Source organism: Lagenorhynchus albirostris, chromosome 1 (assembly GCF_949774975.1).
Source record: "Lagenorhynchus albirostris chromosome 1, mLagAlb1.1, whole genome shotgun sequence".
In the NCBI taxonomy this organism is placed as follows: Eukaryota; Metazoa; Chordata; class Mammalia; order Artiodactyla; family Delphinidae; genus Lagenorhynchus; species Lagenorhynchus albirostris.
Genome location: NC_083095.1, coordinates 25,168,266 through 25,183,374, shown reverse-complemented (window position 1 = coordinate 25,183,374; position 15,109 = coordinate 25,168,266). Strand labels below are relative to the sequence as shown.

Below are 15,109 nucleotides of genomic sequence, written 5' to 3'. Positions count from 1 at the left end.
GGCCTCTCTGGAGGGGTGATGATGAAAGAGAGAACAGATTGCTGTGACAGAGCAGACCTTTGGGGGAACTGCAGGTGTAAGGGCCTCAAGGGAGCAGGCAGATTGGCAGGTTGAGGAACAAAAAGGAAGCTGGTGTGACTAGAGTGGTGTGAGCTGGGGGAGATGGGTGGGAAACAAAGGCTGGAGACAGAGGGAGTGGTAACAGCCATGGGCAGAAGGGAGGGTTGGGTAAAGAGTTTGTATTTTCTTCTAAGTGTGATGGGACACATCTGTACAGCACTATTCAGTTTCCAAAGCACAAACACCATCTCACTTGATCCTCACAAGAACCTCTGAGGTAAGTAGGACAGATGATAGTTCATATCTTTTATCAAGAAGGAAACCACCATTTTATTAAGATGAAAATGAAAGCTCTGCTAAGTGAGAAAACTTGCTTTAAGTCACACAGTTCAAACAAGATTCTGTGAATCAGTGGTGTTTAACCTTGGCTGTGCATGGAAATCCTCTGGGGAGCTCTGCAAAATCCTTCTATCTGGGTTCTGTCCCTGGAAAATGGATTTAAGAGCTCCAGGGTGTGTCCCAGGAGGATTGTTAAAGCTTTCCAGGTGATTCTGCGGGGGCTAGAACTCTAGACTGCTCTCAATCTACCCACTTTTCACTATATGAACTACCTTCTTTTTTTTTTTTTTTTTTTTTTTTTTTTTGCGTTACGCGGGCCTCTCACTGTTACGGCCTCTCCTGTTGCAGAGCACAGGCTCCGGGTGCGCAGGCTCAGCGGCCATGGTTCACGGGCCCAGCCGCTCCGCGGCATGTGGGATCTTCCCGGACCGGGGCACGAACCCGCGTCCCCTGCATCAGCAGGCGGAGACTCAACCACTGCGCCACCAGGGAAGCTCTGAACTGCCTTCTTGACAGAGCCTTTCCACTAAACTGCCCATTAAAATCACCAAGGCAACTTTCTAAGAATTACAGAGGCCCAGACTCCAAAATCAGAATTTCTGGGGCTGGGACTGAGGCACTAGCTTGTTTAAAAGTGCCTCACTCGCCTATCTGCTTTGGAGTTTCCCACATATATTTTTAAATTTTTTCTATCTGCTGTTGTCTCCTTTCTTGTTCCTTTTGGGGTTTATGCCTTTTTTATTGCTTTCCTGTCATTTTCATGGGATTTTAGGCAGGCATGGATTTAAATGGGTATACTAAACATACCATGTTGAACTGGAAACCTGCTAAATTAAAAATTAAAAAAATTTTAAACAATTAAATTTTAATTAAAAAAGTTATACATACATTCACTGTAAAAAATTCAAATATTACAAAAGGGTACAGTATAAACTGAAAGTACTCCAGACCCACCTCCCCCATTCCCATTCCTCAGGGTTAGCTGCTAGCCTGCTGGTAACAATTTCATAGTTAAAGTTAGTGTCCAATTAGAGTAAACATATTAAGTTTTTAATATATTTTTTCTCTCTGTGGTTTAAAATTTTCCATTTTAATTTAAATGTCTTTATGTCTTTTACTGTATTCTTCATCTTTATGCTTTTTTATATGAACTTTCCTATGCCTGGTCTGCTCCCCAACACCCTTCTCCCAGGTAGCCCCTGTTCAACATTTGATTCTCAGCCTATAAGTCATGTCTGTGTTTACAAAGCATTTCAAAATCTCCCGGGCAAAATTAATGCTCCCTTCTTTATGTTCCTATACCACTTTGTTCATACCTCTATTCTAACACAAATCACACCATTTGGAAATTATTCCTTTTTTTAAAAAAATTAATTAAATTAATTCATTTATTTTTGGCTGCATTGGGTCTTCATTGCTGTGCACGGGCTTTCTCTAGTTGTGGCGAGCGGGGGCTACTCTTCCCTGCGGTGCTCGGGCTTCTCATTGCAGTGGCTTCTCTTGTTGTGGAGCATGGGATCTAGGTGCATGGGCTTCAGTACTTGTGGCACATGGGCTCAGTAGTTGTGGTGCATGGGCTTTTAGTTGCTCCGCAGCACGTGGGATCTTCCTGGACCAGGACTCGAACCTGTGTCCCCTGCATTGGCAGCTGGATTCTTAACCGCTGCATCACCAGGGAAGCCCAGAAATTATTCCTTTGTTTTTATCTTAACACTTATACATTGCAGACTCGAGGTGGTGGCAGCTGTATTATGCAACTCTATAATACTGCTAGCTCTGTACTGTAGCCCTGTACTGCAACTTCTTCTCCCAGTTAGTGGCTTGTATTTTTCTTCATGCCTTTTGATGAGGAAGTTCTTAACTTTAACGTAATCCAAATTTATCAAAGTTTTCCATACCGTTTTTCTGATGTCATTTAATAAACCCTTCCCTGAGATAGTAGGATATTTTCCTTCAAAAGTTCTGATTTTACTTTTTCCTTTAAAATTCTTTAATCTATTTGGAATTAATTTTTTGTGTTAGGGGCCCAACAGAGAACCAGTTGGTTCAGCTCATATGCCAGCTCTGTCATATATCAAGATTCCACGTGTGCCTGGATTGTTTTTGGGCTCTCTAGGCTGTTTTATTTTCCCTCTCTGCCTATCCCTATACTAATATCCCATAGTCTTAATTTTTATAGCTTCATAATAAATGTTGATATATGTAAGGATAAGTCCTTGAAACATGTTCCTCTTCTTCAAGAGTGTTTAGGCTATGCTTTGTCCTTTGTTTTTCCATGTAAATTTTAGCTTAGCTTGTAAACGTCCAGAGAAAATCCTGTTGGAAAATTTATTAGAATTGCATTGAATTGATAGATCAATCTTCCACCCCATCTCTGTTCCCCCACGAAGTAGCTCAAGAGATGTTTGTAGAAGGAATGAAGGTCTGATGATTGTCTCCAAAGTACATCTTATAAACAAACATTCAGTAAATAGAGGTCAATGAATGAATGGGGGATAAAATGACTAAGATCGATCAGCACTTTCTTACTATTCAGCAACTGTCAGTAAAATTCTTCTTTGCCTGTTGTAATACACAAACCCACGACTCCATCCTCCTACTGAACATAAATCTATGACCAATTTGGATAGCTTCTTGAAAATAAGTTTTCAGGAAGGATCCTGGCCGCAGCGCAGGCAAAGAAACAGGCTATCTGACAGGTCGAGTGTCTGTGACCCCTCTGCCTCCCTAGGTGGAGCGGTCCAGGGCCCCCGCGGCTGTTCTTTGGCCCTTGTCCCCGCGGCTTAGGGAACCAAGAACTACAACTCCCGGCAGGCCGCGCGGCGCCCCGGCTTCACTAAGAGCAATCCGGAGGTGGCGGCAAGCAAAGTTCCCCGCGAACTCCCGCCACTAGGCTGCTGCTGGAAGCCGGGCGCCGCGTCTCTGTTTCCCACGGGGTGAGTAGGGGCAGCTCCTCGGAGGCCCGCGCAAAGCCCGGGCTGCCAGGGCCGCGGGGCGCGGGTAAGCCAGTATGGACGCGCCCGGCGCCCGCCTCTGCTGGGGCCTCCAGCCGGGAGGGAACCCTGGGCCGGTGACCTTATCATCCGGGGCCCGGCGCGCGGCCACGTGGCTCGGGTGACTGGCAGTGCCCCATCACCTCTGCCGCGACTCTCCAGCCTGGCTCACCATTGGGCGGAAGCGTGGCGCAGTCCTGCGTGTAGGTAGAGCTGGAGCTGGAGGGAGGCAGCAGGTGGCTCACCCAGACCTCCTCAGCCTTGGTGGTCTGTGGGCTCCTAGGCGCAGGTGTCCGGGGCTGGAGCGCAGGCTGGATCAGAGCAGGGGCGCGCAGGTATCCTTGCCCTCCGCAGGGGCCTGCGCGACCCCGGAGCGCGCCGTATCTATAGCGCTTGGTGGGGCCCTGAGCTTCCGGATCGCACAGTAAACGTGTGCTGATGACAGCGCTGTATGGAGAGCAGCCTATAGAAGACGCCTAGTACAGCTCTCTCCCCAGGTTAAGTGGCATTTCCTTTCTACTAACTATGAAGTCATTTGATTCAACAAGTACTTATTGATCACCACCATGATCCTTAGCACTTAGTGGCTGCTCAGGAAGTATTTGCGGAGTTGAAAGTGAATTAGACTTTATCTGTGCCTTCACACGTTTTCTTTAAGCAGTAGTTCTCAAACTTTAGCGTGCATCAGAATCACCTGGAGGGCTTGTTACAACACAGAAACCTGGACCCCATCCCCCAAGTTTCTGATTCAGTAGGTCTGGGGTGGGGAGCGAGCATTTACATTTCTAACATGCTCCTAGGATATACGGATGCTGCTGGTCTGGGAACATACTTTGGAATATCACTGTTTTGTAGGAAAAATTCCTGTGAACTTAAAGCACCAACTCGTCACTCCTGGTCCTGGGCCTTTCTGTTCTGGCTTGCCAGTTTAACTTCGGTAGCAATAGTAAGCATGTACATATTACTTTGTTCACTGTTTCTTCCCCCACATTATATACAGATTTTCATGTAGTCTACACTTGTGTCAATTTTCCTGGGTTACATCATATTGTATCTTTGGCCATTTCTCAGCAGCCCTCAGGATGTAAACTTTGACCTCTGCTGGGAGAGTTTACATTTTTTCCCTTTCTGATATACACTTATTTTCTTGTCACACAAGGGACCTATAAGACAAGAATAGTGCTTGGTTCATGCATTGCCCCCCCCCCCCCTCCCGCCCAACTCACTGAATAAGCCGTCTCAGTTTAGCTATCTACATCAGAGGCACTTCAGGGACCCACCTCAGGGCCCAGCAAGCCCTGTTCTCGTCCGCCTTGCGCTCTCTTGGCTGGAGCAGACACACCTGTATTCAAGTTCTGGCTGCATCACTTAGCTTCCCAGTCAAGTTTTTTACCTTTTCTAAAACTCAGCTTCCTGATCTGTAGAATGAAGCTGTAATAGGATGCACCCCAGGATGTAGTTGTGAGAGTTACATGAGATGTTTAAGCACTTGGCACCGTACATTTCTGCTTACAATCTCACTCACTCTTCTCTTACCTGCTACTCACGCTTTGTGCTTGGTTTTCCACTGTTCTCCCTGAGTCCCCCTATCTCTGGATGAAGTAAGTGGAGAATTCTATTCCTTGCCTGGATGAGATTTAGTTTTCCTGTCTACTCTGGGACTTCGGCATCAGTTGGGGATTCCTTTAATCAATATTGATTGAATCACCTTCTGGGCATCAAACACTAGGAAAGAGAGTGATTACATTTGGATTACATTCCTATCTACAGGGTAGGGCAGGGCAGGGCAGGCTATAAACCTGCTCAGGTCAACTAGATGATCCCTCAGCATTGATATGAAACATGATGGTATCATCCAACTTGGTTGCTTTTTATCTACATCAGTAACCAATTTTCCCTGAAAACCAGATCACTGTCTCCAAATGTATTATTGGGTCTTTTCCAGTCTTGGGAGCAGACCAAAAGAAATACTGCTCGTTTGTCTAACGGTCTCTCTAGGAAATGGGAGGAGGAGCTGTGGTCACTTTATGGGATTAATGGGATTGGAGCCCTAAATTCTCTCCTCTGTGGCCATTCTCACCTGTGCAACAAACAGGGAGCGGTGATTCTAGGCTTACTGTCCTGTAATGTGGCATGGGGAGGAGGCAGCAGGTGGATAGTAGCTGAAAAGGCCTAGCCTTGTGAACAGTAAGTGCTTGGTTCCCTATTTAGTTCTGCACAGAGGGTGGAATTTCATTTGACCATCAACTTTTAATTTGTAGAACTTCCCAGACTCTCCTCTTGCCTTGTCTCAATGCTTGCTAGTATGTTTCCTGTGGTCCAGCGAGATGGATTCCATGCTCATCCTTGATTTGACAATAACACAGCTCTCCTGAATGTTTCATAGCCTGGAATTGGTGGTTTCTAGTGAGGTGCTTTGGTTGATGTGTGACATGCTGTTGACTTCCAGGGTGCCAAGCAGTGTCTTCCCTGTGCCTGGCACTGTTTGGGGGTGGTAGAGGGTCAGAAATCATAGTGACTGAAGCAGTTACTTGAGAATGGGGTTAAGAATGTTGGGGATGGGAGGTCTGCAAGTCCCTGTCAGGAAGGTCACGTGCCATAAAGAGAAAGGGCTGAAGGTCTACTCTGCCATTTACCAGCTGAGCCACCTGGGGCAAATCACTCACCCTCTCTGCTCCTTGGTTTCCTCATTTATACCTGGGGATGGTAGTAATATCTGTCTCACCTCACTGGGTTGTGTGGAATAACTAATGAGATAATGAGTGCAAAGGGCTGTGTAAAGATCAGTTATTGCTAATATTATTATCTAATGGTTAGGTTTTAGGGTCCAGTGGCCCCAGGCACCTCCCCCTCCCACCCCCAACCAAAAAAAAAGAATGTGCTGTTATGAGAAACAACTCAGGTGAAAGTCAAAAAAACGCAAGTAAACAGAACAGGGCAGGTGATTCATTAGCAAAAGATTTAATAATGAAAGGGGTTTTTCATTGACAGACATATTTCACGGCTGACAGGGTCTTTTAAAATTGCTACCCCGAGGAAAGCAACTCATTTACATGTTAAAGACTCACTGACACCTTATGGAAAACTCCAGCTCCAGTCTATTTAGACACAGTTTGACTCCTATATCATCTGTTTTATGTTTTTCAATTTCCACCTCTTTTATTACTGAGGACGTTTGCATGAAAACTGGGTCTTGGGAGTTGTGTCTGCTTTGCTGCTGCTTCCCCACTCAGAGGTGGGCTTAAGGCTGGGGTGGCCTCATTACCTAGAGGGACAGGCCTGGAGGATGGTGCAACCTGAGGAGGATGGGGTTCGGGGAGGGAAGTCTGGGAGGGATGTTGGGGGTGACTGGAGGAGGATGGCTGTCGAATTGGCAACTCAAGTTTGTGATTCTCACCTGGGAATCTGTGTTGTTACTGACTCTGTACAGGTCTCATAGGGTATAGTTTACCCATTCATTCATTCAGTAAATACTTTTGGAGCACCTATTCCATGTGCTAAGCAAGGTTATGGCCAACTATAGCCTGCAGGCCAAATCTGACCACACCCATTACTTTACATAGTGTCTATGGCTGTCTTTTGCTTTGCACTACAATGCCGGAGTTGAGTAGTTCTAACAGAGATGTTATAGCCTGCAAAGCCAGAAATATTTCTATATGGTCCTTTACAGAGAAAGTTCGCTGACCCCTATTCTAGGCAGAGAGAATAGCAAGTGCAAAAGCACTGAGGCTGGAATGTGCCTGGCGTGTTGGAGGAATAGCAGGGAGGCTGGTGCCTTTGGGGTGAAGTGAGCAAGGGGGGACAGTGGAATGGCCTGAAACCCTGGAGGGAACTGGGGAGTCAGATCAAGAAGGCCCTCTCAGGTCACGCCAAGGCCTTGGCTCTTTTGAAACCACATACCTCAGATTGGGACTCGAACCCAATTGCACCTCAGATGGGAGTCGAATCCAGCCAAAACTCCTATTGGGACTCGAACCCACGGGCTGGGACTCGAACCCACTGTCTTTTAATTAAAGTCACTCACCTGGTGTCAGGACTTACTGAAGCTCAGGTTCTTTATATCTCAGCGCAGAAGGAATTCAGTGAGAGGCAAAGTGATAGGCAAGAAGTAGATTCATTAATATAGGACACTTGTGAGGAACATAAGCAGGCAGGCAAGGGGGCTCTGGCCTGAGAACTAAGTGGGAAAGCAGGTTTATTTAGTGAGATACACACTCCATAGACAGATTGTGGGCCGTCTCAGAAGGCGAGAGACCCTGAAATATGGGGTGGTTAGTTTTTATGGGCTGAGTAATTTCATAGGCCAGTAAGTGGGAGGATTATTCCAGTCATTTCGGGGAAGGGGTGGGGATTTCCAGGAATTAGATCATCACCCACTTTTTGGCCGTTTATGATCAGCTTCTGAACTGTCATGGCGCCTTTGGGTGTGTCATGTAGCTAATGTATCACAATGAGCATATGATGAGACTCAAGGTCCACTGGAAGTCGAATCTTCTGCCATCTTGGACCTAATTGGTTCTAACTAGTTTATGTCATATCCTCAATGGCTGTGTCATTCTTTTTTTTTTTTTTTTTTTGCAGTACACGGGCCTATCTCTGTTGTGGCCTCTCCCGTTGCGGAGCACAGGCTCCGGACACACAGGCTCAGCGGCCATGGCTCACGGGCCCAGCCGCTCCGCGGCATGTGGGATCTTCCCGGACCGGGGCACGAACCTGTGTCCCCTGCATCGGCAGGCGGACTCTCAACCACTGTGCCACCAGGGAAGCCCTGTGTCATTCTTTTAAAGGTTGTGCCCTGTCCTCTTCCCTCCTGTCTCACTTTGAGTGAGGTGGGAGCCATTGGAGAGTTTAGAGCAGAGGAATGCAGAGTTTGACTTGTTTCCATGTTGAGAATAGACTGGGGAAAGTTTCACTCTCTCATTCATTCATTCAGTCTCTTTTTTTTTTTAGCAGACTTATTTACTCCCTTATTATTTATTAGTGAATTCTGCCCTTTGCATTTAGTGGAAGAGGCAGATATAGAGCCAGATTATTAGAGGTAAAATCAGTGTACAATGAGACCAGAGAGGAAGGAGCAGGGAACTCTGAGTGATTGGCTGACAAAACTTCATAGAGGGATAATGCGGGATTGAGTGTGGGGGGATATTTTGGGAGATGAAGCTGGAAAGGTGGGTTGGGATGACAATGGGGTGGGCCTTGAATGCCTTGCTAGAGAATTTGGACTTTTTGATAGAGAGTGGGTAGGTAAGAGTGTTAAGAATGCACTTGTGGGTTAGGATGATGATGACTTGTGTGGCAGAGTGAAGGTTGGCTGGGATGTGGGGAAGTGTTTGGAATGGGGAATGGTTGAATGGTTCAGGCAAGATGTGACGGGTTTCTCCGACCTCCTTTATTAATTGTACAAGGTTGCGCTGAATTCTGGTCCCTGAGTGCTAGGAGTTCTTCTATATAAGCTCTTCAGCTTTTCAGAGAAGAAGAAATGAAGTTTAAAATAACAATAAGGAGAAGAAGTCTCATTTACTGAGCATGGTAGGCATTCTGTTAAAGCAGCATCTCACTTAATTCCCACAATGACCCTATGAGGTAGGTACTGTCAAGAGCCTCTTTTGTAAATGGAGGCTCTAAGAGGTTGTGGTTTGCTCACGGTCACACAGCTGGTGAGCAGTAGAGCCGAGGCTCTTCCCGGCTCCAGAGGCTGAGTTCCTGACCACCGGTTGCTCTGTACTGCCTTCTTAGTGTGGGCTTTTCTGCAGGCCCCACAAGGAAGGTCCCTGGATCACCCCTCATGGACCTTTTCGAACTGATGATCTTGAAGGAGGAAGATGTGTGAGGAGTTGAGGGCACTCAGCCTCATTTAAGGCCTGCGTCCGGGTCCAACTGGCAACCTGTGTCTTGGCAGAAACAAGGTGGAGGGGACATTGAGCGTGCTGCCCCTTTCGATAGAAAATACTACAGGCTGAGGGTGTAGAGAGCAAGATGAAAAGGTAGGGCTAGGTGGGGGACTGCCAAGATGCTAGAAGTGGGGCATGCAGAAGTTGATAGGGGAGTAATAAGATCCTTTACTAAGCCTGGCATTGGGTGAAGACAGAATAACAACAACCACAATGGCGGTGGTGGCAATACTGTTACTGGAGGGGGACCCCTTCTAGGGTCCGGGCGTGGGCTCTTGTCTAACTCGGAAATGAATTGTCCAAGGAGACACACGTACTGACAAAACAAAGGGCTTTATTGAGAAGGGACACTGCAGCGGAGAGCAGCAGGGTAAGGGAACCCAGGAGGACTGCTCTGCCACGTGGCTTGTGGTCTCAGGTTTTATGGTGCGGGGGGGTGGGTTTTAGCCTTCCGGGTAGTCTCTGGCCAATCATCTTCTTTGTGCTCATATTTGGTCTGACTCAGGGTCCTTCCTGGTGGCACGTGCATCTCTCAGCCAAGATGGTTTCCCGCGTGAGGGTTTCTGGGAGGTTGGCAGGACATATTATGGGCGGGGGTCTCCTCCCTTCTCTTGGCCCCTCCCCAATTCTTCTTTGGTGGCAGCTTGTCAGTATGCTGCTCCTTATTGGGACCTCCTGTTGTGAGACAACTCATGCAAGTGGTTATTACAGTGCCTGGCCAGGGTGGGCGGTTTTGGTCCAAGGCTCCCAACAATAGTAATTGCTACTGTGTTCTTACTGTGTAGGTGACACCTTGCTAAACATTTTGCATGATTTCCTCATTCCTCACCACCTCATCAAGTAGGCACTGCTATGATCATCCCCATGTTACAGACAAGGTCATGGGATTGAGAGAGAGTTAGCAGTCTGCCCCTGCTTACCCAATGTGTAAGTGATGGTGTCGGGACTCAAACTCAGGCCCACTGGATTCTGGAGTGCTCATTCTCAACCACCGTGCTCTCTCTCATCTGAAAGGAACGAGGGATGGGGTAGGGAAGTTTTCATAAAACAAAGAAGATGTAGAGAAAGGGGACACCGCAAAGCAAGGTTTAATTTATTCTTTTTGTTTATAAACCCCTTTCTTGCACAGTTAGGAACTGCTCCCAGGAGTTGGGCCAGAGCATTTGCTTTTAGTGAAAGAAATGAGTTTCTTAAATTATCCCTTTAAAAATAATTGCTTGCTGGGCTTCCCTGGTGGCGCAGTGGTTGAGAGTCCGCCTGCCGATGCAGGGGACACGGGTTCGTGACACGGGTTCGTGCCCCGGTCCAGGAAGATCCCACATGCCGCGGAGCGGCTGGGCCCGTGAGCCATGGCCGCTGAGCCTGTGCGTCCAGAGCCTGTGCTCCGCAACAGGAGAGGCCACAACAGTGAGAGGCCCGTGTACTGCAAAAAAAAAAAAATTGCTTGCATGGGACTTCCTTGGTGGCGCAGTGGTTAAGAATCCACCTGCTGATGCAGGGGACACGGGTTCAAGCCCTGGTCCAGGAAGATCTCACATGTTGCGGAGCAACTAAACCTATGCACCACAACTACTGAGCCTGAGATCTAGAGCCCGCGAGCCACAACTGCTGAGCCCACATGCCACAACTACTGAAACCCATGTGCCTGGAGCCCGTGCTCTGCAACAAGAGAATCCACCACCACAATGAGAAGCCCCTGCTCACTGCAACTAGAGAAAGCCCGCGTGCAGCAACGAAGATCCAATGCAGCCAAAAAACAAACAAAAAAAAATTGCTTGCAGTCATCCTTGTGGGGTGAATGCAGTCATCTGGGGTTGCGAGTGGGTAGGATAAACTTGGAAGGGGGCATGGTTTCACTGATGAATTTGAACATATGAAGCCTTTCTTTATTAAAAATGAAATATTTAGAAGAGTGGTTCTCAAACTTTGCATAAAAATAACCCATTATATTTCCTATTAAAATGAAGATTCCTGAGTCCTACCCCCAGCTTTGATGATTCAGTGGGCCAAGGGGTGGACTTCAGAAATCTGCATTTTTTTTTTTTTACTTTGCTACATCATTATCATTATTATTATTTTTTTGGAGTATAGTTGATTTACAGTGTTTCAGGTATATAGCAAAGTGATTCAGTTATACATATATATTGCTTTTCAGACTCTTTTCCATTATAGGTTATTATAAGATATTGAATATAGTTCCCTATGCTTTACAGTAGGTCCTTGTTGTTTATCTATTTTATATATAGTAGCGTGTATCTGTTAATCTCACATTCCCAATTTATCCCTTCCCCCACTTTCCCCTTTGGTAATCATAAGCTTGCTTTCTATGTCCGTGAGTCTAGTAGAAATCTACATTTTTGAAATGGCACCCAGATAGATATTTATTTTTTTTAAGAGATCCTCTGACCACACTTTAGAAATGCTGGCCAAGAAAAGAACACTGCAAAGGGAAAAACAATGGGATTATAAAAAGAACTGGGTCCAGAAAAGTCAAGAAAGGAGAGAAAAAGAAACAGAACAGGTAGGAATATAGAAAGCACAGAAGATGGTAAAATTAAATCCAAATACATAAGTGATTCTGTTAAATGCAAACAAAATCAACTATATGCTATTTAGAGAAACAGTATAAAGTGTAAGTTGGAAGTAAAAGAATGGAAAAATATGTCCCTGTGGATACTTAAAAAAAATCTGTGACTATATTATGAGGCATGAGTCAAGATAGACTTTAAAGAAAATGCAGACCAGGCTGTTTGGAGCAATTGTTTCCATACAAAGGGGAAACAGAGGCACAGAGCAGGGAGGGGATGGTCACAGACTGAGTCCAGGGCAGAAGCAAACAGGGTGATGACCTACATTTTCCTGCTGCATTTGTGCCGGGTTTGCAGCTGCAGGTGGCTTGATGGTGGCCCTTCTGGGTGGGACTTCTCCACTGGCAGCTGCAGCTGTGGTCAAGGACTTTATTCTGATATAGAATTCCTAGGAATTGAAGGGGAATCTGCCCACTGGCTACAGTGGCCCCAAAGACTGTCTGTGCAGCCACCTGGCACGCTGAGCAGTACAAGTAGGGTGGGGAAAGGGAGCCGGGAGCCCACTTGGTCCCACTGAATGGGAGTGTGAGTTTGGTGAAACGGAGCAAATCAGCAGGTGGACCTTGAGCCCCTAACCAGAAAGCAGCCTGGAGGGCTGTGAGTGGACAAGTAGTAACAGCCATGGTGTTTGCCCTCAAGGAGCTTACAGTCTAGAAAAGGGGCTGTCTATTCTAATTAAAATAAATATTTTGAAAATCAGTCAGATGTGGAGGGCTTACCTGGCTGCTCTGACCAGCTGCCATCTTGGCTGTGGTTACTTCTGACCTGGGCATAGGGGGCTAATGACGCCTTTGTGTGCTTAGTGGTCCAGTCATAGTTTCCGTAAGAGTCGTTAACACGCACTCGCTTCTCTTATCTAAAACAGCATCCTTCATCACATATTCGTCATCCTTCCTCTTACCCACTTTGATTTTCTTCTCAGCACTGAATACCTGCTGCTATTCTAATACATGTCTGTTTGCTTGTGATCTGTCATCCCCTCTAGACTGTAAGAACGTTGTCTGTTTTCTTGGCTCTCTCCCTAGTGCCTAGAACAGTGCCTGGTACTGTTGAAGGAAGAATGACTTTGACAGTTGACTTATGCTGGGTACTGTGCTAAGCATTTCACATACACGATCTCATCTTATCCCAACAGCTTTTGAGGTAGGTATCCTCCTGTTTTACAAATGAGGAAACACAGGTGCAGCGAGATTGAGGAAATGACTGAAGATCATGCAGTCTAAGTGGCAGAGCCCGGATTTGAATTTGACCACCTGGGAAACTCTTAACTGCTCCTCTTCCTCTGCTTTCCTTCTTCAGGGTCTGGGGACATGGCCCGGAGGGCTCTCAAGCTTGCTTCGTGGACCAGCATGGCTCTTGCCGCCTCTGGCGTCTACCTCTACAGCAACAAGTACTTGGACCTCAACGACTTTGGCGCTGTCAGGGTGGGCAGAGCAGTTGCCACGGTAGGTTCTTCACCTTTTGGGAGGGGCAGAGGAACTGCAGTATTACTTGCAGGTGTTCATACATGTAGCAGATGTACCTGCCAGTCACACATATGTGGAGATTCACATGTACCCTTACACGTGTGAAGCTCCCACTACACAGTTGCACAGGCATGGGTGTGCACCCCTGTGTGCCTGTATCCCTGTTCACACAGCCTCTGGCATCCTGAAGTTAAACAGAGTGGTATTGCATGGGGTCTCTGTTCTGAAGCCTTTACCTTTACAGAACCTCCTTACCTTATTTTAGTGACAGACTCAGGAGGCGGTCTTCTCAGGAAACACATGGAAAGAGAGCTTTGCAGCTTTGATTAAATTCTACCAGAAAACTTGGGCTGCCTCCAGTGAGCTCGTGAATGGTTCGTGATGCAGGGCTCATGCTCTGAGTATCTATGCCGCGAAGAACTTTGCCGATCCCCTCCAAGCTCCAAACTAACAGAATCTGAATTGAATATTTGACTGTTAGAGGCTTTCTCCAGTGGTTCAGGAACATCGTTCTGGTGTGATCGCATCCTCTTTAACTCTGCTGAAAGTGGCTGTTCCAGGCAGCCCTACATAATTGCTCCGTTGGTGGGTAGAGTGCCACATGCGTCCTGCTTTCTTTCCTCCTTTGTCTGCTGCAGGATGAGCCCATGCTTTCTTCCCCTCGGTGTAGAGACACTCTGATGCACAGTCTGTCTGGGCTGTTGTCTAATCATTTCCTTAATACTCAGTGTTGTCCCGTCTTCTTCCCAGCCTGGCTCAGATGTGGTGCCTGCTCCTTAACATAAACTGGGTCATAGACTCAAGATTAGCAAATAGATAAACAGGCCATGGCATATGTAGTGATTCCTAAGTGTTTGCTGAATGCCTTTTTTGGGCCCAGCATTATCTTATATGTCTTAGGGGTAGAAACGAACTGTCCCATGCAGGTGCAGCTTTTTTTTTTTTTTTAATGTATATATTTTAAAATTTTATTTATTTATTTATTTATTTTGGCTGTGTTGGGTCTTCGTTTCTGTGCGAGGGCTTTCTCCAGTTGTGGCAAGAGGGGGCCACTCTTCATCGCAGTGCGCGGGCCTCTCACTATCGTGGCCTCTCTTGTTGTGGAGCACAGGCTCCAGACGCGCAGGCTCAGTAGTTGTGGCTCACGGGGCTAGTTGCTCCGCGGCATGTGGTATCTTCCCAGACCAGGGCTCGAACCCATGTCCCCTGGATTAGCTGGCAGATTCCCAATCACTGCACCACCAGGGAAGCCCCTACAGGTGCAGCTTTGAAGGACCTTCTGGCTGAGGAGTGTTCACATGAATGGGTCAAAAAAACAATCTAGGGCTTCCCTGGTGGCACAGTGGTTAAGAATCCACCTACCAATGCAGGGGGACATGGGTTCGAGCCCTGGTCTGGGAAGATCCCACATGCCGTGAAGCAGCTAAGCCTGTAAGCCTGTGCGCCACGACTACTGAGCCTGCGCTCTAGAGCCTGCAAGCCACAACTACCAAGCCCGTGTGCCACAACTACTGAAGCCCATATGCCTAGAGCCCGTGCTCCACAACAAGAGAAGCCACCACGAGAAGCCTGTGCACCGCAATGAAGAGTAGCCTGGCACTGTGAAAGGTGCAGGGGATACGATGATGAACAGGAAGGACATGCCCCTGAGCTTATAGAGCTTAATTTCTAGTGAAGTGGAAACCATCCATATACAAGGAAACAAATGAGCAAGGTAATTTTGGATGGTAGTTTGCTATAATAAATAATTGGGAGTTCCTGGTGGATGGGGG

At 46.9% G+C, this 15,109-nt stretch overlaps 1 protein-coding gene across 4 annotated transcripts in view; it reads left to right on the top strand.

Annotated features, from left to right (window-relative positions):
* Positions 1 to 3,239: 3,239 nt before the first annotated feature.
* The window catches only part of ADCK1 (aarF domain containing kinase 1), a 110,811-nt gene continuing 98,941 nt past the window's right edge, over positions 3,240 to 15,109 (top strand). For all 4 annotated transcript variants that reach the window (XM_060126807.1, XM_060126722.1, XM_060126560.1 and 1 more), the window contains exons 1-2: positions 3,240 to 3,335; positions 13,171 to 13,316. In XM_060126807.1, coding sequence (XP_059982790.1) covers positions 13,182 to 13,316 — 135 coding nt within the window. In that variant the 5' untranslated portion in view covers positions 3,240 to 3,335; positions 13,171 to 13,181. The remainder of the gene's footprint in view (positions 3,336 to 13,170; positions 13,317 to 15,109) is intronic.